Source organism: Lepidochelys kempii, chromosome 5 (assembly GCF_965140265.1).
Source record: "Lepidochelys kempii isolate rLepKem1 chromosome 5, rLepKem1.hap2, whole genome shotgun sequence".
In the NCBI taxonomy this organism is placed as follows: domain Eukaryota; kingdom Metazoa; phylum Chordata; order Testudines; family Cheloniidae; genus Lepidochelys; species Lepidochelys kempii.
Genome location: NC_133260.1, coordinates 105670207 through 105696536, shown reverse-complemented (window position 1 = coordinate 105696536; position 26330 = coordinate 105670207). Strand labels below are relative to the sequence as shown.

Here is a 26330-nt window from a genome sequence, read left to right as displayed (position 1 = left end):
AGTATGAGGAGTGTGCTAGCTGCTATGAAGCACCCAATTGTGATACCTTGACAATGAGTGTGTCTATAAAAATGTAGGTAGGATGTGGCTATTGTAGGATAAAGCAATCCCCAATGATACGAAGAACACTAACAAATGATATTCTAATTTGATATTTATCAAGTTTCACCAAAAATTTTAAAAATTAATTCCCAAATCTCTACATAGGAAATGAGCATTTTATAAATGTAATTTTAGCTGTCCTCTACACTGTACATGTTCCAGTAATTATTACTAGAAGCATTCGTTAAAATTTGAAAGTGGACAAATAATAATAGCATTTGTTCATTGAGATTCAATAATGGAAAATATCTTCTTGTGGTCTCTTTGATTAAAGCAGTCCTATGTTTATAAACCCCTCTGTGCTGTCAGTGCTGTCATTGAGGACCAGCTTATCTTTAGAAATCCTAAAATAGAGCTTCCGTGACTGCATAAAGCAAGATTTTTTTTCCCATAAAAGTAATAATTTTGTAAATCACCTGAGCCGTAAAGGAACATAGTAAAAACCATACCAGATCAGATCAGAAACCCATCTTTGACAATGGCAAGTGCCAAATCCTTCAAAGAAAAATGTAAAACTCCAGTGATGGACAATTTTTCAGTAACATGTTTCGTCCTAACTGCAAGCAGCTAATGATTGGCTTAGTCCTGCTGTATGAGGATTTCTATACCATCTCGTTCTTTTTAACCAGGGGTCTCAAACTCAATTTACCTCAGGGCCAGTGGCAGTCCTCAAATCCTCTCAGTGGGCCAATAATGTCACTTATGCCACCCAGAAGCCACCCCCAAAACTCTGCTCCCTCAAAAAATTCCACCCTCCACCTGCCTAACGCCTCTGGGAGGGAGTTTGGGCAGGGGTGGAGGTCTGGGGTAGGGTATTGGGGTGCAGAAGGGGTGAGAGCTTGGGCTCTGGGAAGGGTTCTGGGGTGCAGGCTCTGGGATGGGGCAGGAGGTGGGGGGGCAGGAGGAGGGGGTGGGGTTGCAGGCTCTAGGAGGGAGTTTGGGCGCAGGAGGGGGTGTGTGGCAACAGGGTGGTGGTGCAGGCTCTGGGAGGGAGTTTGGGGGCAGGAGGGGGTGTGTGGCAAAAGGGTGGTGGTGCAGGCTCTGGGAGGGAGTTTGGGGGCAGGAGGGGGTGTGTGGGGAGGGGGTGCAGGCTCTGGGAGGGAGTTTGGGGGGGTGGGAAGTGGGTGCAGGCTCTGGGAGGGAGCTCGGGGGCAGAAGGTGGTATGTGGGGAGGGGTCAGGGGGTGCGGCGCTTGCCTGGGGCTCCAAGCAGGGTGGGCCAGGAGGCCTCCACACACTGCTGCCCCCAGGTACTGCCCCCACAGCTTCCCATTGGCCGCAGGGAGTGCTAGGGGTGGGGACAACATGTGGCGGCACAGCCCCGCCACAGGGCCACAGGGTGGGGCCAGCAGACACGTGGACTGAGCAGGTGGAAGCCGCTCAGCTCTGCTGCGCTGCCGGTGGTGAGTGGGGTCCCGGTCTATTTTAAATTGCCTGGGTGGGGGGAGCGCTAGTGGGTGGCAGGTGGGATCAAGGGAGAGACCTGGCCTCAAAACTGCTGGAGCCCCATGGGCCACATTGGGGAGGTTCGCGGGACGCAAGTTTGAGGAGATTAAAGATCTTTCAAAAAAACAACAAGGAGTCTTATTTGGGCATAAGCTTTTGTGGGTAAAAACCCACTTCTTCAGATGCATCACTGAAAGATCTTTCAGTGACTTAAATGACCTGAACCATATTAAAATGTAATAATTTACATAAGTTTGTTTAAACAAAAACAATGTATTTTCCACGTTATCTCAGTTCATCGATGCATTTTAGTGCTGATAATTATTGCCATATATTTATTATCATGTTCTACAAATCCTGTAATTTCCTTTGACTTATGCTGTAGTTTGGTATATTATTTGATCAGCAATCTCAATGAGTCATTTTAGCCATATGTATTTAGTTAATTGGTTACTTTTTTCCCTGCTCATGTTTATATATAATATACTCTGTAAGGGAAAGGAAATCTGACTGCTTGCAGCTGAGTCTGGTAAAAGAGAAAATTAGGTTCTATCAGAGCCAACAGCTGTCCATAATGAATTCTGAACTAAAATTACTAGTGAAGAAAAGAATCTAGCCATCTGCAGGAAATGTGAAAATATTTTTATAACCTAATAGCTGAGATCTGGATAAGGGTACCACTGAGATTTCCCAGCTGTACCTACAGTGTATTCCCAAATATCCGTGGACATATAGTACACTGGAACACATTGCATCAGCTTGGCTACACAACATTTTTGGCTGCACTTGCACAGGCTGTATTTTGTTCTAAAGTAATCAGCATGAAAGTCCTCTTTTTCAAATCGATTTCCTGTGCCTCTAGAAATAAAATGCAGCTTTAAAAATAGTTCTGTTATCTTTGTATGGAGGCTTTCCAATCAGTGTTCCATTGCTTGAATATTTTCCTTTCATTTTTTAAAAAATTGTATAAATACTTCAGGATCCTGTTATTTGGAATCCGATTTTTATCTGATTGCTCCTTCCAATTGAATCATGCATTGTGTGGGGTTTGTTTAGTTTTGACACCTGGTTTTTATTATAATGGTATTCTAGTTCATTTTATAGTTGTTCTGATACTGATAAAATATTGCTACAAAAAGAATTCCATGCTTTTCTGCAGGTAATTTGCCCCGTATAATAACTCTTTAAGTTTCAGATCCTATGGAGAGAGAGAAATTAAAGTGCAACCACGAGATGATCCACCACAGTTAAGAAATGAGAAATGTTTAGGGTTATTAAGCATGGTGGGCCCGATTCTCCACTGTGTCACACCAGTTTTATATCAGTATAACTCCAATGAAATAAAAAAAACCTGGTGTAATGGAGAGAACCAGGCCCTGTGGGACAAATTCTATCATTGGCAGGTTATCCACGTGGGCACCTAAAAAAGATATTTATCCGTTTCACTTTTTTAGCATTCTGGCTAAGAAAACATGCCAATGTACAATATATCAAATTATAAGAGTTCATCACTGAAGTTGTGTGCTTTGCATACAATCTCCATCTTATTTTGTTTTATCTGTCTGGTAGTATCATCAGTGTATCAGAGCAGTCACAAAGTTTCAACAAAATCTCAGGCTGCAAGACTGTATTTTTTTGTTCCTGCTAGGATTTTTGAAATGCTGCTCGGATTTTTGTGCATTAGTCATTCAACTATGTTATTAACAAAAGGTAAAGAAATATCTTGTAAAATTGAGATCCAAAATTCCTGCCCCTCTGAACCTGCTCATGAGCACTTCAACCCGAAGCTTCCTGCTAATTGTAGGTATTATTCAGGTTTGTAGAGTGAGATGGTATGTATCTACACTTTGAGCAAGAGGTGTGATTTCCAGTTCAAGGAAGCATACTTGCCCTTGCTCTGATCGAGATAGTATGCTAAAAACGGAGTGCGGTCGCCTCAGTTTAGCCACCTCTCCTGTGTGCCGGTATGGATAGGTACGTACTCAAGGTGTCTAGCCACTCACACTGGCACAGCTACGCTATTTTTAGCATGCTAGCTTGAGCGGAACTAGCGCAAGTATGTCTTCTTGAGCTGGAAATCACCTCGTGACCCGAGGTGCCTGGGGCAGCCCTCACTGAAAATGCCAAGGTCAGGGCAGGCTGTGAAAAGGAGAGCAGATTCTCCCCAAACTGGAGGATAACACCGAAGTTAGATTCACCAACCAGTCCCAAACAGTGCTCCTGGTCCCCCACACTGGTTATCAAGAAGCTGAAAAAAGAAATCACATAGCCCCCTTTACTGCCTTCCAGTTCTCTGGCTCCCGATCAGCACCTAGGTCCAGTAAACTGAGAAGTTATTTATAACTTTGCTCACTATATGAAATGCTCTCTGATTCCCAGAGGACCAAACACATTACCAGACCAATACTAGTTTGGATCTTACCCGAAATACCACACTGCCAGCCGGTCCTTTAGCATCTAAAACTAAAGGTTTTATTATAAAATAAAAGAAAGAGAAGATTGCTTTGACTATTTAACAACTATCAGATACATATGACTTCAGAGTCCATATATCAGAATCTTAGCAACATTGGTGAGTTTGCTGGCTTGGAAGTCCCTCTGGAGCTCGTCCTTTGTTCAGAGCTTCAGTTTGTAAAGAAGTTATTCCAGAGGTGAGAAGCAGGACTGAAGATAAAATGGAGAAGATGCAGCTGCTTCTTTATATCCTTGCTGTGTGGTTTGTACATCGTTTGTCCCAAACACAAGATCAGAGCACATGGGCATGGAAAAGCTCTTGGAGTACCCTATCCACAGACATGTCCCTACATATCCTGCTGACTCATAGGTGTAACCCCTGCCTTTTATCAATGGGCTCATTGTACAGATGATTGTCCTTTATGGGCCATTAGGCAAGCTAGATACTGCTGATGCCCATCTGTCTGGGGGTGTCACCCAGAAACAGAGCACAAGTTTGATATACAATTTATAACATATATATATACATATTTATAACTCACAATACAAAGTTGATACATACATATAAATGTGATTATCATGGTTAGCCAATTATAACTTTTCTTACATGCCATATCTTGTAAGATTCATTGCAATTTTTTTAATATTGGTATCAATAATATTTTAAACGGTCACTCATATTCCATACAGCATCTCTCACACACACCCAGCTTGAAGTGCAGCATATCTTAAAGTAGGCTGAGTCCAAGTCATTTAGGGCTTTGGAAAAGACCAGGACTTTTGAATGATATCAGGACTGAACAAATTGCTGATGCAGCATGGCGAGCCCCGGAGCAATGTGTTCTCATATTGGCTTACTTATGCACAAGGAACACAAGGTCATCACTTTGACTGGATCTTCAAAATACATTCCTCTTTTCGCCCATGTGCTAATTTCCCGCAGAGACAGGAATAGCTGGGCAATGGCCATTCCTGCATTAGATGTGGACAAGATGCAGCGCTGTGTATGTGCATGTTACTGACACCAAAGTCCACAGTGAAATCTAGTGATGGACAGAAGTTTGAAAAAGGAACGGGAGACATCCTTGCAAATATTCTGCTGTCTCTGAAGTGCACAAGGAAAACAGAGCAATTGCTGCCAGACTCCAGCAGCATATGTTGCACTCACTCACTTTTCCCCACTGTCCTAATCTTCACTTTTATTTATTGAGAATTTGATCACCATTATATTTCCCTCGTAACTTACCCATAGAAGGTCATCATCCAAATTTTACAACAACTGCTCATGAGTAGATTTGTATACTGTTGAAAGACACTAATCATATTCAGGTGCATTTTCAAAATTATTTTACAGATCAGATTTCCTTTCCAAGCTCAAAGTTAGTGAATTCAGATCTTTACTTCACTCTTCATTGGAATGTATAATCACAATAATGCTTTAGGAATGTATCATATAAACATATAATGTAAAAAATGTATGCCGAAACTCACCAAAACATATGGGGAAAATAGTATTTTTTTAAAATACAGTTCCTTTTATTTAATACTACGGACAGAATACAACACATTAGAATATATAATATTGTATTTAAACATACAGGAAGATGAGACGAGGGCATTTGTGGACTATACCAGTTTGAAGATATAAGTTTGCACACAAATCCTTATTGCACAAGTAAAACACCGTTTCTGCTCAGACTGCTAGAGAAACTTCACTTGTCCTAGATTCCGATATTTCTTTTTCTGAATAATTGCAGGAATCATGTACTGCTTTTGATTCGCTTTATAAAGTGCTTATATAAAATCTTCTATTAAAACTGGGATTTAATTAAAAACACATAGAGGACTGATTTATTTAAAAGTAACAATACATTTTGTGAAGGAAACAGAGGGAAGAAAAAACAAGAGGCCTGAAACTGGAATTGGTGGACTTTTGGTTTTTGATACTCTACAATGTTTTTCACTCTATTCCATCGTGCTAGCACACTCAGCAAGAGCTCATTCTTCCTCTAAGGCTGATATTTTGAGGAAGGAAGCGTGAATAAGTAATCATACAATATTCATCCAAATCTGCAAATCACACAAGAATGAGGAATCCCTCCAAATCTACATTCATGCATGAATAAAGAGTAAATGCAATCATACAAACTCCCTCCAAGAAATCATACAGAAACCTTCCAGATCTGATTGCTATACTAAACATAACTGAAGGTAAACAGATGCCACATTTTTAAAGTTTGCTCATTTATGATAATCTGTGGCTCTGATACTTGTTATTTCATATGATATTCTCCTTCAATCCATTATTTGAATGAAATGCTTATTTGTTGTTATTGCTTCCATATTAAAAGAGTATTTTAATAATACATCTTCCTCCACTGATAACCAGTAGATAGTCACTAATGGTAATCACCTATTGGCTAGGTTTTGGGGGAGTTATTTTTCCCCTTTATACTATGTAGGTCTGCTGTTCAAGTCCTTCAATCCTTAGGAGCTTTATAGGACTGAATCTGTGGTTCTGCAGCACTTCGGAGCTCTGCAGAGTTGAAACTAAAATTCCTACCTTATCAAAGGAGTTACATTCAGTGATGTTGTCTTAAGTGTGATTTTTTTTTTATTGAAGGAAACACCAAAAATAAAAATACATTCTATTGCACTAAATATATTTTGAAGCACAAGTTCTTGAATTTCTTTTGCATACCACTTACTCTATGCATTTACTTAGTGGTGGAATTTCATCACTTTTAATTTAATAATATTTCATAGAATCATAGAATATCAGGGTTGGAAGGGACCCCAGGAGGCCATCTAGTTCAATCCCCTGCTCAAAGCAGGACCAATCCCCAACTAAATCATCCCAGCCAGGGCTTTGTCAAGCCTGACCTTAAAAATATCTAAGGAAGGAGATTCCACCACCTCCCTAGGTAACGCATTCCAGTGTTTCACCACCCTACTAGTAAAAAAGTTTTTCCTAATATCCAACCTAAACCTCCCCCACTGTTACTTGAAGCCATTACTCCTTGTTCTGTCATCTGCTAGCACTGAGAACAGTCTAGAGCCATCCTCTTTGTAACCCCCTTTCAGGTAGTTGAAAGCAGCTATCAAATCCCCCCTCATTCTTCTCTTCCGCAGACTAAACAATCCCAGTTCCCTCAGCCTCTCCTCATAACTCATGTGTTCCAGTCCCCTAATCATTTTTGTTACCCTCCGCTGGACTCTTTCCAATTTTTCCACATCCTTCTTGTAGTGTGGGGCCCAAAACTGGACATAGTACTCCAGATGAGGCCTCACCAGTGTCGAATAGAGGGGAACAATCACGTCTCTCGATCTGCTGGCAATGCCCCTACATATACATCCCAAAATGCTGTTGGCCTTCTTGGCAACAACGGCACACTGTTGACTCATATCCAGCTTCTCATCCACTGTAACCCCTCGGTCCTTTTCTGCAGAACTGCTGCCGAGCCATTCAGTCCCTAGTCTGTAGCAGTGCATGGGATTCTTCCGTCCTAAGTGTAGGATTCTGCACTTGTCCTTGCTGAACCTCATCAGATTTCTTTTGGCCCAATCCTCCAATTTGTCTAGGTCCATCTGTATCCTATCCCTACCTCTCCTCCCAGTTTAGTGTCACTGCAAACTTGCTGAGGGTGCAATCCACACCATCCTCCAGATCATTTATGAAGATATTGAACAAAAGCGGCCCCAGGACCGACCCTTGGGGCACTCCGCTAGATGCCGGCTGCCAACTAGACATGGAGCCATTGATCACTACCCGTTGAGCCCGACAATCGAGCCAGCTTTCTATCCACCTTATAGTCCATTCATCCAGCCCATACTTCTTTACCTTGCTGGCAAGAATACTGTGGGAGACAGTGTCAAAAGCTTTGCTAAAGTCAAGGAACAACATGTCCACTGCTTTCCCCTCATCCACAGAGCCAGTTATCTCGTCATAGAAGGCAATTAGATTAGTCATGCATGACTTGCCCTTGGTGAATCCATGCTGACTGTTCCTGATCACTTTCCTCTCCTCTAAATGCTTCAGAATTGATTCCTTGAGGACCTGCTCCATGATTTTTCCAGGGACTGAGGTGAGGCTGACTGGCCTGTCATTCCCAGGATCCTCCTTCTTCCCTTTTTTAAAGATGGGCACTACATAAGCCTTTTTCCAGTCGTCTGGGATTTTCCCCAATTGGCATGAGTTTTCAAAGATAATGGCCAATGGCTCTGCAATCACATCTATCAACTCCTTTAGCACTCTCGGATGCAGCGCATCCGGCCCCATTGACTTGTGCTCATCCAGCTTTTCTAAATAGTCCCGAACCACTTCTTTCTTCACAGAGGGCTAGTCACCTCCTCCCCATGCTGTGCTGCCCAGTGCAGTAGTCTGGGAGCTGACCTTGTTCGTGAAGACAGAGGCAAAAAAAGCATTGAGTACATTAGCTTTTTCCACAGCCTCTGTCACTAGGTTGCCTCCCTCATTCAGTAAGGCGCCCACACTTTCCTTGACTTTCTTCTTGTTGCTAACATACCTGAAGAAACCCTTCTTGTTACTCTTAACATCTCGTGCTACCTGCAACTCCAGGTGTGATTTGGCTGTCCTGATTTCACTCCTGCATGCCCAAGTAATATTTTTATAGTCTTTCCTGGTCATTTGTCCAATCTTCCACTTCTTGTAAGCTTCTTTTTTGTGTTTAAGATCAGCAAGGATTTCACTGTTAAGCCAAGCTGGTCGCCTGCCATATTTACTATTCTTTCTACACATCGGGATGGTTTGTCCCTGTAACCTCAATAGGGATTCCTTGAAATACAGCCAGCTCTCCTGGACTCCTTTCCCCATCATTTTGTTCTCCCAGGAGATCCTGCCCATCAGTTCCCTGAGGGAGTCGAAGTCTGCTTTTCTGAAGTCCAGGGTACGTATTCTGTTGGTCTCCTTTCTTCCCTGTGTCAGGATCCTGAACTCGACCATCTCATGGTCACTGCCTCCCAGGTTCTCATCCACTTTAGCTTCCCCTACTAATTCTTCCCAGTTTGTGAGCAGCAGGTCAAGAAGAGCTCTGCCCCTAGTTGGTTCCTCCATCACTTGCACCAGGAATCATAGAATCATGGAATCATAGAATATCAGGGTTGGAAGGAACCTCAGGAGGCCATCTAGTTCAATCCCCTGCTCAAAAGCAGGACCCATCCCCAGTTAAATCATCCCAGCCAGGGCTTTGTCAAGCCTGACCTTAAAAACTTCTAAGGAAGGAGATTCCACCACCTCCCTAGGTAACGCATTCCAGTGTTTCACCACCCTCCTAGTGAAAAAGTTTTTCCTAATATCCAACCTAAACCTCCCCCACTGCAACTTGAGACCATTACTCCTTGTTCTGTCATCTGCTAGCACTGAGAACAGTCTAGAACCATCCTCTCTGGAACTACCTCTTAGGTAGTTGAAAGCAGCTATCAAATCCCCCCTCATTCTTCTCTTCCGCATACTAAACAATCCCAGTTCCCTCAGCCTCTCCTCATAACTCATGTGTTCCAGACCCCTAATCATTTTTGTTGCCCTTCGCTGGACTCTCTCCAATTTATCCACATCCTTCTTGTAGTATGGGGCCCAAAACTGGACACAGTACTCCAGATGAGGCCTCACCAATGTCGAATAGAGGGGGACGATCACGTCCCTCGATCTGCTGGCAATGCCCCTACATATACATCCCAAAATGCTGTTGGCCTTCTTGGCAACAACGGCACACTGTTGACTCATATCCAGCTTCTCATCCACTGTAACCCCTCGGTCCTTTTCTGCAGAACTGCTGCCTAGCCATTCGGTCCCTAGTCTGTAGCTGTGCATTGGGTTCTTCCGTCCTAAGTGCAGGACCCTGCACTTACCCTTATTGAACCTCATCAGATTTCTTTTGGCCCAATCCTCCAATTTGTCTAGGTCCCTCTGTATCCTATCCCTGCCCTCCAGCGTATCTACCACTCCTCCCAGTTTAGTATCATCCGCAAATTTGTTGAGAGTGCAATCCACACCATCCTCCAGATCATTTATGAAGATATTGAACAAAACCGGCCCCAGGACCGACCCCTGGGGCACTCCACTTGACACCGGCTGCCAACTAGACATGGAGCCATTGATCACTACCCGTTGAGCCTGACAATCTAGCCAACTTTCTACCCACCTTATAGTGCATTCATCCAGCCCATACTTCTTTAACTTGCTGACAAGAATACTGTGAGAGACAGTGTCAAAAGCTTTGCTAAAGTCAAGATACAGTACATCCACTGCTTTCCCTTCATCCACAGAACCAGTAATCTCATCATAGAAGGCGATTAGATTAGTCAGGCATGACTTGCCCTTGGTGAACCCATGCTGACTGTTCCTGATCACTTTCCTCTCATGTAAGTGGTTCAGGATTGATTCTTTGAGGACCTGCTCCATGATTTTTCCGGGGACTGAAGTGAGGCTCACTGGCCTGTAGTTCCCAGGATCCTCCTTCTTCCCTTTTTTAAAGTTTGGGACTACATCAGCCTTTTTCCAGTCATCCGGGACTTCCCCCGTTCGCCACGAGTTTTCAAAGATAATGGCCAATGGCTCTGCAATCACAGCCGCCAACTCCTTTAGCACTCTCGGATGCAACTCGTCCGGCCCCATGGACTTGTGCTCGTCCAGCTTTTCTAAATAGTCCCTAACCACCTCTTTCTCCACAGAGGGCTGGCCATCTATTCCCCATGTTGTGATGCCCAGCACAGCAGTCTGGGAGCTGACCTTGTTCGTGAAGACAGAGGCAAAAAAAGCATTGAGTACATTAGCTTTTTCCACATCCTCTGTCACTAGGTTGCCTCCCTCATTCATTAAGGGGCCCACACTTTCCTTGGCTTTCTTCTTGTTGCCAACATACCTGAAGAAACCCTTCTTGTTACTCTTAACATCTCTCGCTAGCTGCAGCTCCAGGTGCGATTTGGCCCTCCTAATTTCATTCCTACTTGCCCGAGCAATATTTTTGTGCTCTTGCCTGGTCATATGTCCAACCTTCCACTTCTTGTAAGCTTCTTTTTTATGCTTAAGATCCGCTAGGATTTCACCGTTAAGCCAAGCTTGTCGCCTGCCATATTTACTATTCTTTCGACACATCGGGATGGTTTGTCCCTGTAACCTCAACAGGGATTCCTTGAAATACAGCCAGCTCTCCTGGACTCCTTTCCCCTTCATGTTAGTCCCCCAGGGGATCCTACCCATCCGTTCCCTGAGGGAGTCGAAGTCTGCTTTCCTGAAGTCCAGGGTCCGTATCCTGCTGCTTACCTTTCTTCCCTGTGTCAGGATCCTGAACTCAACCAACTCATGGTCACTGCCTCCCAGATTCCCATCCACTTTTACTTCCCCTACTAATTTTTCCCGGTTTGTGAGCAGCAGGTCCCCTACACTTTCCAAAAACTTTCCAAAAACTTCCTGGATTGTCTGTGCACTGCTGTATTGCTCTCCCAGCAGATATCTGGGTGATTGAAGTCTCCCATGAGAACCAGGGCCTGCGATCTACTAACTTCTGTGAGTTGCCGGAAGAAAGCCTCGTCCACCTCATCCCCCTGGTCCGGTGGTCTATAGCAGACTCCCACCACGACATCACCCTTGTTGCTCACACTTCTAAACTTAATCCAGAGACACTCAGGTTTTTCTGCAGTTACATACTTGCGCTCTGAGCAGTCGTACTGCTCCCTTACATACAGTGCAACTCCCCCACCTTTTCTGCCCTGCCTGTCCTTCCTGAACAGTTTATATCCATCCATGACAGTACTCCAGTCATGTGAGTTATCCCACCAAGTCTCTGTTATTCCAATCACATTCAATTCCTTGACTGTGCCAGGACTTCCAGTTCTCCCTGCTTGTTTCCCAGGCTTCTTGCATTTGTGTATAGGCACTTGAGATAACTCGTTGATCGTCCCTCTTTCTCAGTATGAGGCAGGAGCCCTGCCCTCTCGCGCGCTCCTGCTCGTGCTTCCTCCCGGTATCCCACTTCCCCACTTACCTCAGGGTTTTGGTCTCCTTCCCCCGGTGAATGTAGTTTATAGCCTAATTTAAACAGTTATGTCCTGGATCAGGCCTTTTCAAGCGACTTAAAAAAAAAATCAGATCAGGCAACTTCTTCTTTTTGCCAGGGGATGGATCACTTGATGATTGCCTGTTCTGTTCATTCTCTGTGAAGTACCTGGCATTAGCCACTGTCGGAAGACAGGATACTGGGCTAGATGGACCTTTGGTCTGACTCAGTATGGCCGTTCTTATGTTAGATGTACAGAGCTGAACAGGGGAGCTCCTGTGGAATGTTCAAAACTCCCCAGGCATACAGGTCCCCTCCTGAATGTTTTTGCACTTCTGAAAGACCTTCACCACAAAGATCCATGCTTATATGCGGGGGTAAATATGTTTAAAGAGCCTAATGAATTTCAAGAGCACACAGAAGCCTTGTAAAGACTGAAAGAAAAATCTTCAGAAAGCTCACATAAGGGATGGAGGTCCAAGGTTAGCTTTGGATTTAAGAGTCTCCTGTACTCCATCCAGATACTTGTGAAAAGTCCTTGGGATCAGTAGGTTAGACTTTGCCTACCATATTTCGAATACAAAAGGATCGTTGCCTGTTCTGTGCTCTCCTTTATGTGTAATCTTTTTTTATATCCAGTTTAAGAAATCTCAGCCTCCACCGGCAAAGATCATGTTATTTTTCAGTATAAAATAAAGGAGGGGAAAAAGGGTAGTCCAGTGAACAATTAAACTTAAAAATTCCATGTCACATTCAACATGAGGCTGGTATTGTGCCATAATCACAAGGAGGAAAAAGAGCAGTCCCCGTTATCTCAGTCATTTTTATGTACTTTCAGTTCACAAACACCAGTCTCATTCTATCTGAAACGGTAATATTCAATCAAATTATCCCCTGATATATGTCAAGAATGTCCTAAATGATTTTTGGTCCGTATTTCACTATCTTTGTTTTCAATTAAATGATCTGTGAAATTTAGTAATTACATTGTCTTCCTTTGCCAGATCACTGAAGTATCAATAAAGGGTCAGCATTAAAACAACAACAAATTAATCATAAAAGCCAACCTGTTACAATGATTTTAGTGTGGAATGGCCCCTTTATGCCTCTTAATTTTCCTTTTTTGTGCACTGTAACTGCATCGCATCACGGGACATTAAGCATATTTCAACTCGTGGGACTGACTCAGTCATGTTTTTAGAAATTGAAAACAAATGTAACTGGATGAATGATAAAATTGAAGTTATAACAATTTCCTGGTAGGCATGCTTGTTTAATGGATTGCATCTTTTTCAGCATGTAAACATTGCAGTGGCTATCACTAACTAAAATAAGATTTTTTGTTTCAACTTTTAAGTTTGGCAGTAATTTCACATGCTACAAAAGAACTTAAGGAAGTTACAACAAACGTTAAGAGTTTATTTGTGGCCTAATGCTCATTAGCTGAATCATCGCCCTTAGTGGAAAGTAACTAGAAAAGATGATTTTGCTTTTGGGGTCTGGGTGAAAACATAACGCCCAGTCCTGTGAGGTGCTGAGTGCCTTTCCCTTGTTTGATTAGGCCTCAGTGAAAGCTGAGGTTGCTTAGTACTTTGTAGCGTTGGGTCTATGATTACGTATTTGTCCTGTCTGGAAAAAATGAATCCTCTCCCCTTTCTTTCGTGCTTACGAATTTAAAAATATAATAAATGGATTGAACTATGGGGGCTTCAGCCTGCAGCTGATGTTTTCATACTGTATTCTAAGACATGAGAGAATCAGCCTGGGTGCTTAGCAACTAGGACAATGAACAGCAGATCAAATAGAGATGGTTTATCAGTTGTGCTGTTCTTATCGTGTTTGTGGTTTGAAGGCTGTTGAAATGATGCAAAACAAAAAGCACAAACAGCGTTCTTTTATTATCACCATGATGTAGAGTGTAGTTCTTCAGGATCAAAGAGAAATGCATTCTCCTCCAGAATTCTAATCCTTCAACTTGAGTCACGCAACACACTTTGATAGTGCTGGGCAAAATAAAATGAAAATAAATACATAAAAGAAATTAAGGTTGGTAAGGAAATTTGGTGATTCAGCCAAAAACATAGGTCCCACAAAACACACATGCACAAGGATTCCCACAGTTCAAATTCTTCATGATCAAATAACAGTGATTAATGTCATTTCTGGGTAATTGTGGTCAAATTTAAATGTCAGATGGGTGTGTCACATCTAGTTATAAAACCCTTTTTTATCTTTGAAGCCATTAACAAAGATACAATAGTTGTTTGTTTTCAGAGGGTTGTAACTGAAGTACAGGGTGTTTCTGCTTAGGTTATAGAATTAAGTTAATAGATATAAAAATATACTTTTAAAAAAAGACAGATTCAAACAGTAGCATTTATATGGTCATTTCTGAAAGAAAAGTAAATTATAATTGACCCACATTCCAGTGTCCTGAGTTTCAGCCTCAAATACGATATCAGGAAACCAACTTGCAAATATGAGTTTAAAATCCTTGGAAAAGTCACAGATCATGTTACCCGAAGATAAAATGGAATATTATCTCAAACATCAATTCCTTTTCTTTTACAAGGTAGAGCGCAGCTTAAGTAGATAGCTATGCCTTTTAGCAACTATTCAGAGAATACATGATTTTTTTTTTAATGCTAAGCCTCTCTGCTTAATTTTGTGGTTTTGGTTTTCCTTAATTACTGTATTTGTTTGAGCAGGTCGTAATACAACCTGCACCCCTTTTTAGGAAGAAATAGAGAGACGTGTACATAGTATTCTGTAATAACCCTGTTTATACAATGTTATTTTTAATTGTTTTCTCCTTTTCTGTTTCCAAGAGCTCATATGCAGCATCTCAACTAGAGAGGTACTCTGACTTTAAAATCAGATTCAGATTTCTAACATGTCAGAAGTCAGGCACATTCAGAAATAAGGTTTAGATTTGGTCCATTATAAATAAAAGGGGGTATAGGCAAGATTCATATCTGGGCTCAGATTGTAAACATTCCAGAAATTAAAGATGTGTAAGATCTAGTATTTTGGTTTGGGTTCCTTTCTCTACCTACCTGGGATTTCATTCTCAATAGTGAAGCTTCAAGATTCTTAAATGGTCGCTCATCATGCAGTGCTTTCTACACTACCTGCATTTTCTGTGGCCAACATCTTTGAATCAGGAGGACCTTGATATCATGACCAGATATTGTTGAACACAACCCTCTGATTGACTGATTTCCACAGGAACTAATCAGCATAGCTTTAATGTTGAGGGTGTTTACCCACAGAATGGTGTTTGTTATAAGTGGAGGACTGGCCAGGACTCTTAGCATTGTGAGCTTCTGCCATTGTTTAGGAAGTTGACATTCCTCAGAGTTATGTCTGTGAGGATCAGTCTGGGGTGTCTGAAGTGTGGCATAGCACCATGAGACACTGAAGTGTTAAGGTGTCTGTACTGCACCAGGAAAGGGGGACGGGGAGGAGCAAAGTCTCTGAGTGCTGTGCAGCAACATGGCACTCTAACAGAGTTCAGAACCGAGGCATGGGAGAGGGGGTGGCCTTGGGACACCTTGATGCAGATGGAGTTATTGGCCCCGTGAACAGATAAAGGCCTCATTACCTTAAGGCTGGTAGACACATCAGGACCTCAAAGCAGGTGGGTATGTTGGACCCTCATAGTAGTTTAGCCCTTTTCCTCCTTTGAATACTAGGAACACCTTGAGGTAGATAAATGGTTGCTGGATAAACCTTGCTGAGGATGAACATGTCAGCAACTTACTGTGGATGGATTTGGATGCATGGTGTCTCAACATTAACTGATCTGTCGGCCCCTCAGTTCTGATAGTTAGGAACATTAGCATATTGACAAATTTTGATGCCTCCACATGCTTGAATGAATCAGAGCTTTGGAAAAGTTTGTGGCTTTCTGCAACTGGACCAGGGATTACCTTCTACAATGTAGTGTTTTGGTGATTATTGCCTTCTGACATGGATCTTACTAATTGTGACCCATAGGCTATCTTACTGCAACAGTACACTTTATCCAGAACTGCCCTTGAAAAAAAAACATTTGTAGATGGTAACACAACAGAGCAGAGGAAGTGAAAAATGCCTACTCTAATTAAAAGATAGAGTTTTACCTGGGTGGTTGTTTGACCCAATAATGGCCAGTGGGTTGTTTAAAGTCTGTAAGTGCCAGGGTAACCTTGTGTGTCTCATATGAAAAGTGATCTGCCATCCAGCAGCACAGTGCTCACAAACACTGTGCTGGAGCATTAGCTCAATTCTGAGTGAGAGGGGAAATAGCCAGACCTGAATTGGTAATGACACTTCCACTATCTTACCATCCAAATTCTAATTTAGCCTAACTTGCTTAGCTTCTAGAATTTGACATAACTGCAGCATGAGGAAGTATGTCATAGGTACCAATGACTGAGTATTTGTGTTACTAGTTATTAGTAAAATTCATTTTGCATTTAGAGAAATATGGATTCCTCTATATATCTTAGAAAATCACACATTTTTCAGCTTTTTTTCTGGTTATTTGCACAATCAAAACAGATGCAAGCAGCCACAATCATAGGACCTCTGATGCAAGTGCTAAATGTTTTGTAATCCACAATCACAGTCAGTCTCTGCTGATTGCTGCAAGCAAGAGTGGCCCCTGAATTAGAGAATTATGGTTTAAATCTTCATGTAAACCAATCTGCCCGGCCAGCGGGTGCCATTTGCAGTAATTTTTTTGCAAGCCGCAGAAAAGAGCCTTGCCAAGATTAAAACAGCTCAAGCTTGCTGGAGTGCATAACTCTTACTAAACCCAGGTGAATGAATTCCCTGTTAGCTAATGAAATTATGGCCTGTTCCATCTTTCTCGAAACCTCATCTGATCAATATCAGCCCAAACTCTCAGTTAATGTTAAGGTGCTCCCCAAAGTAGTATATGACAAAATAGAGATTGACGGGTTTGGTGTGTTAGCACAAGGTTTCTGTTGTAGTTGTTTGGAAGGTCTATCTTTGGAAACAAGTAACTGATGTACAGAAATATTTGTTTAATGATATCTAAAACTAGTGGAATCTGACTGGCAAGAATTTTCTGGTGGGTGAGTAAAACAACTTTTATGTTCTGTACTTTCTGTTCATCTGGGTTACAAGCGGAACCAGTTCGTTGATAATTCACAGGATTTCTTAGCTTTTTATAAGAATAAAGAATTTTGACAACTTTCTGTTTTGCCATTAGTTATTGGGTGCAGGATGGATGTATGATAGTTAAGACTTCACTAAAAGACTGCATTTCTTAGGTAATTGACCTGGGGAGTTTGGGATTGTATTTTTTTTTATTAGCATATCTCAGTTTAAGATCACCCTTAAATTATGTAATCTCTGAGGGTATGTCTTCAATGCAAAAACAAACAAACAAAAAACAACAACAACAATGAGGAAGCAAGTCCCAGAGCCCAGGTCAACTGATTCAGGCTCACAGGGCTAAAAATAGCAGTGTCGACATTCCCACCTGAAACCCACTGAGGAGGGATGAGTTGCAGAGCCTGGCCTCCAGCCTGAGCGGGAACACCTACACTGCGATTTTTAGCCCCATTGGGGTTGACAACTTTGGTTGGATGAATTTCTGGGCATGTCATCAGATAACATAATCTTTAATTAAAGATTAATCTTTAATTACTGGAGACTCCAGGACAATCCTGGAGGGCTGGCAACCCTAGGCCCCATAGTGGGCCCCAGGAGCCTGAAGCATTTGACTAGAGCTCTAAGTCTCACTGCTACAGCGTTCCTTTTTTTGAGTCTCTAGAGGGTTATAGATTCTTGTTTGCCGTGCTCCCTTCTGAATCTTGTGCCTGCGGCTTAGAAGTAAGAGTATAGGGTTATTAGGATAAATCTTCAAAGGGCTTAGGCCTAGCATTCCTTTTCACAGGCATAATCTGAGCCCACAGAAACGAATTTACAGGTACAATGTACACCTCTATGTAATTTTCTTCTATAGTCATATAGCTGGAGTCATAATACCAAAATTTGGTCACATAGTTGAACCGAGGGTCCATGTATTGTAGGTATCAATTGTGCCTACAAAACGATCCTTTGGATCTGTTTATAACTACTGCCATGCAATGGACTATGTATGGCCACCAGTAAGGTATCAGAAGAAGTCCTCTGAGTAATATCAATATCAAGATTTGACCTTTAAATTCTCTTTCCTCCCCCAATTGCCACTAGAGTCATAATATGGTAACCAATATATAAAATATAATACTGGACACTTTGGCTAAAGACAAGGTGATTTAAAGAATTAGCCCTAAAATTTGGTACATTTTTGACAGCAGTGTTCATAAACCAAACTATTATTAAATGGATCTACTGCTGAGCTGGATTTAGTTCTTTCACTGGACTTAATATTTCATGTGGGAGGTCTTATCTGCCTTTACCAAAACTCTCTCTGTACCCTAGACCTCTCCTCACAATCTACCATCACATCCTAAAACAAAAACAAACAAACAAACCACTTTCTACTTCAGTGAAATTCACAGTTAATCACTTGCTATGCAGGAACTAGGCAGTTTTGACTTCATGGCTTTGAAATGAAACCGGAGCTTGTGTGGTGCAGAAACACCCCAGCTCCCATTGAAGAAATGGAAGTTGTGGTCACTTAGAACCTCTCATGAAGTGCTTAGCACCTTGTAAAATGAGCTCCCCAGAGCAGGAGATTTTCAGATCCTGTATGGTGAATATCACAAATTCAGACTTGACTCTAACTGCATTTATTTAAGCCTGATTTTAGTTGTATCATCTAGTCCCTTTAAATTAATAATTATATATAACTATATCTATCTATCAATAGGGCTAGATACTGGCCCCCATCTGGTCTGTTTTGTACTTCTCTGGAGATGCAAAGGAGATTTATAAATGACCTGCTAATGATTTCCCCAGCATAGTGGTGCAGAACTGGCATATAGCCAGTCCTACCCCCCAACTCACAGCACCTGGTGAAATGGTCATGTTGGTGGCCTGGCTGGGTGAAGGGGTTGAGGCTAGTGCAATCTGCATCAAGATCCAACCCCAGGATCAGAGACTAAGTGGCATAAAGTTTACCTACAAGAGTAGCTTTGATAGACCTAAGGGTTGGGCGCACTATATATAACATTCAGTTTTACTAACAAATGACTCTCTTCTTAATGAAATAAAGAGAGATGACTTGCAAATAATGTAGCATTATAAAATAAAGCCTGAATTCTTTACATAATTGGACAATGCCCTTAAAAACATATAACCTGTGATTATTGTCCCTTTTGGGGAAACATAAAGTTTCTAGAAGGTGTTTCTCTGTATTTATTTATTTTATTCCTGCCATCTTAGATCCCAAGCCTGTGATGGCCTCCGGCAAAGTGGTCAGTGCTTTCAGCTGGTTACCATGGGAGCTGTGGGAGCTCAACTCTCTCAACAATAGGGCCCTTTATAGTAACAGGAGTTAATATTAATACAAGAATGAACAGCCCAGAGTCACTCCCATGTCTTAACCTTTGAAGTTATCCGAAGTGGATGCCATAAAAATATACAAATTGTGTGAAATTAAACATCCTTTTCCTTCACCTTTTTTGTATCCTATATTTGGTTCTGTTTTAGTGCTGGAGTCGGCAGGACTGGCTGCTTCATTGTAATAGATGCCATGTTAGAGAGAATAAAGCATGAAAAGACTGTAGATATTTATGGCCACGTAACTCTAATGAGAGCCCAGAGGAATTACATGGTTCAAACGGAGGACCAATACATCTTTATCCATGATGCACTGCTGGAAGCAGTGACATGTGGAAATACCGAAGTGCCAGCCAGAAATCTGTATGCATATATTCAGAAGCTGACACAGATAGAAACAGGAGAGAATGTCACAGGAATGGAACTGGAATTTAAGGTACTGTATGCAATGGAGAGATAAAAATGTATTGGGGTAAATATTTTGTGGTGCCAAATCCTACACTAGTTGTTCCCAGGAACTTCAGGCTCTTTCTTGAGGCTAGAATTTCACAGTTATGGGCTGGTATTTTGAAAAAGAAGTTTACATTTTTTACAGAAGTTTTTAACCCTGATTAGTATCCAGACAAGGCTCTTCCATGGAGCTTTTACTTTATTGTTAGAAAAGATTGGTATTCATGTTCATGACATCATTTAATATTTCTAATTTTTTTCATAAGTATAGCTAGAATGTTAAAGATATAACATGGTATTAAAAAGGAGATTGGAAACATCTAGTTAGTACAATTAGAATGTAGGAAAATAACCATTTAAAATTAAAGGAATTTTTAATCAGCCAAAAAAGAGATAATGAAATCAGAAATCAGACACTGAAATTGTTGGGTTTTGTCATATTTTTTCCTCAATTTATTTTTCTCTGTTCAACAGCGTCTAGCTAGCTCTAAAGCTCATACTTCAAGATTCATCAGTGCCAATCTTCCATGTAATAAATTCAAAAATCGCCTTGTTAATATTATGCCATATGAATCAACGAGGGTATGTTTGCAGCCGATCCGAGGAGTAGAAGGATCTGATTATATCAATGCCAGTTTTATTGATGGATACAGGTACTAAATGTTGGTGTGTTGTGATGGGAACTGTTTAAAACTTTACAAAGTTTACATATACATGTATATAATGATAATAAATTGCAACAAAATTCAGGACAGCACTGTTTGTATACATGACACCATTCCATGTTGGTTTTCATTTTTAATGAATGAATAATAGACTCTGAACTATTTCCTCACTTCTATGCACCTCACTGTGCAGGAAAAACTATTTTTGGCAGAGAACTCTGTTTTAATAATCATGCCTAACTTCAAGCACAGGAGTACTCATAAGTCAAAGATTGCTTATGTGCTAGGTTAGTCTTCTGCTTAAACACATAGTTAAATTGGGACCTCAGTTTCTTCCTGATTGTTCCATTAAGAGAGGCAGGGAAAGAAAAGACAGGGGATTTATCCCCCTAAAGCAGCAGATATCCTGAGATCTGTGTGGATCTTGTTGTGAACCCATTGAGGCCATGGCCTTGCACCAAAGCAGCCATTACCCACACACAGTTTCCAAACCCTTCCCCCAGCTACCACCGTTACAACATGTTTCCTCAGGAGCCAGCTGCCACTGGCTGATTAATCCAGTGGCTTCATTGCACAAGCCATGAAGGGGATGCAGTAAATGCTAATGCTGCTAGGAGTAGTATTAACTTCCACTCTGATATGTTTGATTATCCACTGAGTCAGCATGCTACAGAGAGTGGCTTCTTTTTGTCTCCATCCTTAAATCTTCCTGGAGCCAGAGGGGTTCCTGTGAGATCAGGCAGCAAAGGAAGCATGTGTCAGAATCATTGCTTCCCCTTCTGAGCACCACTCCCCCACTGCAGATTCTGGCAGTTTGGCGCCCTCCACCTGTGGAAGGAAAAGTATGGCCATTAGTTAGGGGAATATTAAGACCTCATGTGGCAGCCCACATGACTCTTAGGGGTTTTTTGAGCCTCTGCACCCTCCCCACTTTTGCTGGAGGCATTAAGCTATTGAATGAGTTAATAAAGAAGCTGCGTGGTGCTGTAATTCATAAACCTAATAGATTGTACGACAGTCATTTCTACAAAATGAAGAAGCCACAACTAAGTGTTTCTTAAGTGCTTTTTATGACACACAAAATTGAGCTATTAGAGTTGCATTAAAATTTAAATAATAATGATAAAGACATACATCATAATATTAACAGAGCAATTTCCTTCACAAAGTTCTAAAAATAAAAAATGCCATTGTTTGATTAAACAATCTTAATAGGTTTTTAACGTGCTTACCATTAAATATATATATATCTTTTCCTTACTTTTACTATAACTGTGTCTCAATATAATGTTTACATATAAACAGAGAGCATCTGAGTGTCATCACTTTGGGGTTTTTCCCTTGTTTTTGATGTAGGCAACAAAAAGCCTACATAGCTACGCAGGGACCTTTGGCAGAGACAACTGAAGATTTCTGGAGGATGCTCTGGGAGCATAACTCCACAATCGTAGTCATGCTTACTAAACTTCGAGAAATGGGCAGAGTGAGTATTGTTTTAATAGCCTTTAAACTTTGTTTCTTTAGGAGAATTCACACCTTCCTGTAAAATCTCCAAAAAGTAAAGAGCAGTGATTAAGATCAGTGATCATGTTGAACGATAAAATTAAATTGTCATAGGAGAGGCTAAAAGTCTTAGCTGTTCCATTTCTGGGTTTCCTTACGTCCCAACATTTCCTGTGTACTGATTATGCTGACCTTTGCAGATTCAGCAGCTTGTTTACGGTGTTGAATCTCATTAAGCTTCCTCTTGGTATAATAGAAGGAGTGAACTAGTTTACAGAAATTGTAGAATTGTACCACTATAATAAACTTGGTGTCTGGTAAGTGATATCAGAATCAGGCTTTATATTTGGAAGACTAGATGGTGCAGAGATAAGAGATATAAAAGGCTAGCTCCTCAGATGAGGCCAAGGAGTGCTTGAGGCAAATGAAGGGAAGGAAAGTAAAAAGGGTTTTAAGATTTGGGTACCCTTATGAACTGAAATCACCAAGACTTGCATATTTCGAGGCACTATGCAATCATTTTTGATAAATAACAATTTAACTGGTGTGCAGGGAGCAGTTCAGAAGCTATATGTTGAGTTCATTGTGGACCTGTGAACTGGAGGCCGGAAGAAAACTTTTTCATTCCTTTGCAGAAATTTTTATTTCTTAGAAAATATAAGAAACAGAGTAGTTAAAATTAAAAAAAAAAGCTAGCGGCTGATCTAGGTCTAGTTCATAGTGGGCAGGTGTCAAGCCACACCAATGAGACTGCCATCAAAACTGATACTAAAGCCCCAGATGGCAGCAGCAGCCTTCCTTCACAGTGTTGAAAGTTGGTGGCACAAAAAAGTTTTTCAGCATTGTGACTGATGCCACGGCCCGCTGGCAGGGCAGTTCGGAGATACTGGCAATGACACATGCCAGGGCTGTACCTATTTTATGGACAAATAGAAGAATTTAGGTTTTAGTTCTGTAAGTAATGGCATTCTTCATGAGCACTGAATTTGCTATATGATGATAACAATCCACAGTGACTGGACTTTTTTTTTAAATAGGAAAAATGCCACCAGTATTGGCCAGCAGAGCGTTCAGCCAGATATCAGTACTTTGTGGTGGATCCCATGGCAGAGTACAACATGCCACAGTATATCCTAAGGGAATTCAAGGTCACAGATGCCAGGGTAAGTTAGCGCAACATAATTCTGTTTTCTATATGTTTAAAAGGAGACCAGTATCTTCCCTTTTCTTTTTTATAAGCAATGCCTTAGGGACATTCTTGATTCCCAGGCCTAAGCAATAGCCAAAGAGAAGGGAAAGATAATAGCAACCTTTTAAGAGAACAACTGGCTGTAATTCAAACATAACATCTGGGCAGCACAACTTTTGAAAAGTTCTGTATATGTATTTGTGCTGAAAAGCATTAGCTGATTAGAAGGCCATGTTCCCGTTCATTTCCCCCTCCAGTCCCTGCTTGATACTTTTTTGGAATTTTCATCACTTAAGGCTGTAAATATGTTGTTCTTCTGCACAGCCCTTTAGGTCGTGCATGCTTGAAGATTAATATGCTGTGATTTAAAAACTGCAGAGCAAATAGCATTCTTAAGAAAAGTTGACAAGCTTTGCACAATATAAATTGATTCTCGGCATAGGTTACTCTTTAGCGTTCTAATGTGTCTGCAGAGAAGAGCTATACAGCCGTGACCCTGGTTTGCTAATTTCCATTATACATTTCTTATCTGGACTGCTGAGTCCAAGGTTCAGCACTGATGGAAGATTAACTGTATATAAATTTATTTTTATAGGAATATCTTTGACAATTCTCATACTGTGGTTTCTAACACTTCACATGGCATGGTAGGGAAACCCCTACCCTGCTCCATTTTTGGAAGCACTGTAGCAATAGTGTTGATTGCAGCAACATAGCAGGATGCTGTACTTTCAAGGAATAAAAGTCACTTGGAGCTCCAGATCCATACCTAAGAAATTAGACGTTACATATATAGGGAACCAATCTTTGATAATGGGCTCTTCAATCCAGAAGAGATAGGTATAACACGATGCAATGGCTGGAAGTTGAAGCTAGACAAATGTAGAATAGAAATAATGTGAAAAATTCTAACAGTGGGGTTAATTAACCAATGGAATGGCTTACCAAGGTTGTGGTGGGTTCTCTCTTATTTTCAATTTTTAAATCAAGATTGGCTGTTTTTCTAAAAGATATGCTCTAGATCAAGCAGGAATTATTTCAGGGCTGTCCTATGGCCTTTGTTATACAGGAGGTCAGGCTAAATGATAATACTGGTCCCTTCTGGCCTTATAATTGGTGAATCTGTGATTTCCTTCTATTATTATGACTAGGTTGCTGATGCTAACATAGGCTACAGATAAAGGTAGATTAGACACTCGAAACAGTTAGCTAGCTTGAAACAGTTGGCATTTTCACTAACCACAGGGAACATTAAGACTAGTATTGGGCCAAAGAGGCTGGAATTTGACTTTGCAAAGACAAAAACAGGCACAGTTTGGATTGGTTATTACTTTATGTGAACTACCAAAATAGAGTGAGGTTCATATAAATGATTTTTCTTCTGACCCATCTCTATGAAACAGTGCCAGAAAAGAAGTGGCTCATAGCAGCAGTTTTCAACCACACTTGTAAACAAAGACAGTCATACAGCCATGAAAGCCAATTTCCATACCACATTGGTGACCTCCTTTGTAGATAGTTATGTCATTCTGTTCCTTCTAAATTGAAATATATGCAAGTGACGGGTGACCAGTCACACATTACAGACAGTGAATAGCAAAGAGTCAAAGATGTAGTTGAAGAGGATCGTTCGCAAACAATCCCTAGGATAAAATGCATTCACATGGTATTCATCAAAGAGTTTCGAGTTAACAAACACATTGTTTGTAAAAATTAGTGGATAGTTTGCAAATTGATAAAAGGGCAAAAGTTATCAAATAACTTATTTGCCACAAATAGTTTGCCTGGTCTTAGTATTAACACACCTGCTAAAAAGTTAATTGCTTTAACTTGTGATGAGTATGCCTCACCAATCCTGTTGTGCTGCCTCACAGTCCCTTAATGTTAATGTTTCCCTAGTTTTGAAGACAGTGCTGCCCTAATGGTTCCAGTTGTGTTAACTGACTGACTGACAGTCTTAGAGAGGTATATGGTCTGATTATCCAAAGGTGATGAGAACCTGCAGCTCCCACGGACTTCACTGAAAGCTGTGGGTGCTCAGCACATACTAAAATCAGACCTATTCTTTTCTTATTGTATGGAGTGCTTACATCACTAATTTATGCTAACGATAATGGAATTTATGTAACTAAATCACTGGCATATCCAGAGCAAAATAGACACTTTATTGTTGTTACTATTCTTCGTCCCTTTGAGGTGTAAAGTCTTTTGTAACTTGATAATATCATTAATGGTCTGGTATGCTGCTTTTGTAGGTGTCAAAGCAGGATTTGATATGGAGCTCTGTGTTATCAATGTATTGCACAGTGAACTGTCATAAAGTTCAGGTAACCTCCATAACTGCTCCAATCTGTGATTTCTAACTGCTTTACACCCACTGTCTCTGTAAACTATGAGGATCGTCAACCTGGGGCAGTTTCATGCAGCACTAGCCTATTAATGATATCTATAAGAGAGCTTTATACTCTATAAGCTCATCAAAAGGCAGTTAAATAGCCCTGGTCAGAGGCAAAATGGAAGTCCATATGGTCAGCCAGTCAATAGGGTTACACATTAAAAGAAACCTGGGCCTCTTTTGCTGAGCACAGCAATCAGAAAGTTCAAGTGTTGAAAACAGCCCTTTTCACTCTGTCTACGTAAACTGTTACAAATATTTTTAAATAAAGATTTTAATACAGTTTTACACTTGGAACTTGACTGCTATAAGGAGAGATATCTCACTAAAAGAAGTCCACCCCATTTATTATGCCAGCAGCATGGGGAACATAGTGTAAGAGATTGTAGATCCTTTCCCAATCTACTTTCATGCTAGTCTAAAATAATCAGAGTGACTTTATAAACTATGGTATAATCATTAAATAACACGTAAGTTCTGTTAGTTGCTATTAAAGCAGGATAGAAACAGGTTTTACAGACTCCTGTCCCAGACAGGCCCCTTTAAAGTCAAACCTTTACTGACAAATATGTTTCACAATATAGAGAAAGAAGTTAGTGATCTTTCCAGATGCTGCCTGAGCAAAGTTTTGTCTTAAATTTAAAGATA

The 26330-nt window shown here is 41.0% G+C and overlaps 1 protein-coding gene across 44 annotated transcripts in view; it reads left to right on the top strand.

The window, feature by feature from the left end:
• Nucleotides 1-26330, top strand: part of PTPRD (protein tyrosine phosphatase receptor type D) — a 1705510-nt gene that overhangs the window by 1667515 nt on the left and 11665 nt on the right. For all 44 annotated transcript variants that reach the window (XR_012159111.1, XM_073345355.1, XM_073345353.1 and 41 more), the window contains 4 exons: nt 19631-19916; nt 20405-20583; nt 21952-22078; nt 23136-23261. Coding sequence is in view for 43 of the 44 variants with exons in the window: in XM_073345355.1 (XP_073201456.1) it covers nt 19631-19916; nt 20405-20583; nt 21952-22078; nt 23136-23261 (718 nt within the window). In the remaining variant the exon portion in view is untranslated. The remainder of the gene's footprint in view (nt 1-19630; nt 19917-20404; nt 20584-21951; nt 22079-23135; nt 23262-26330) is intronic.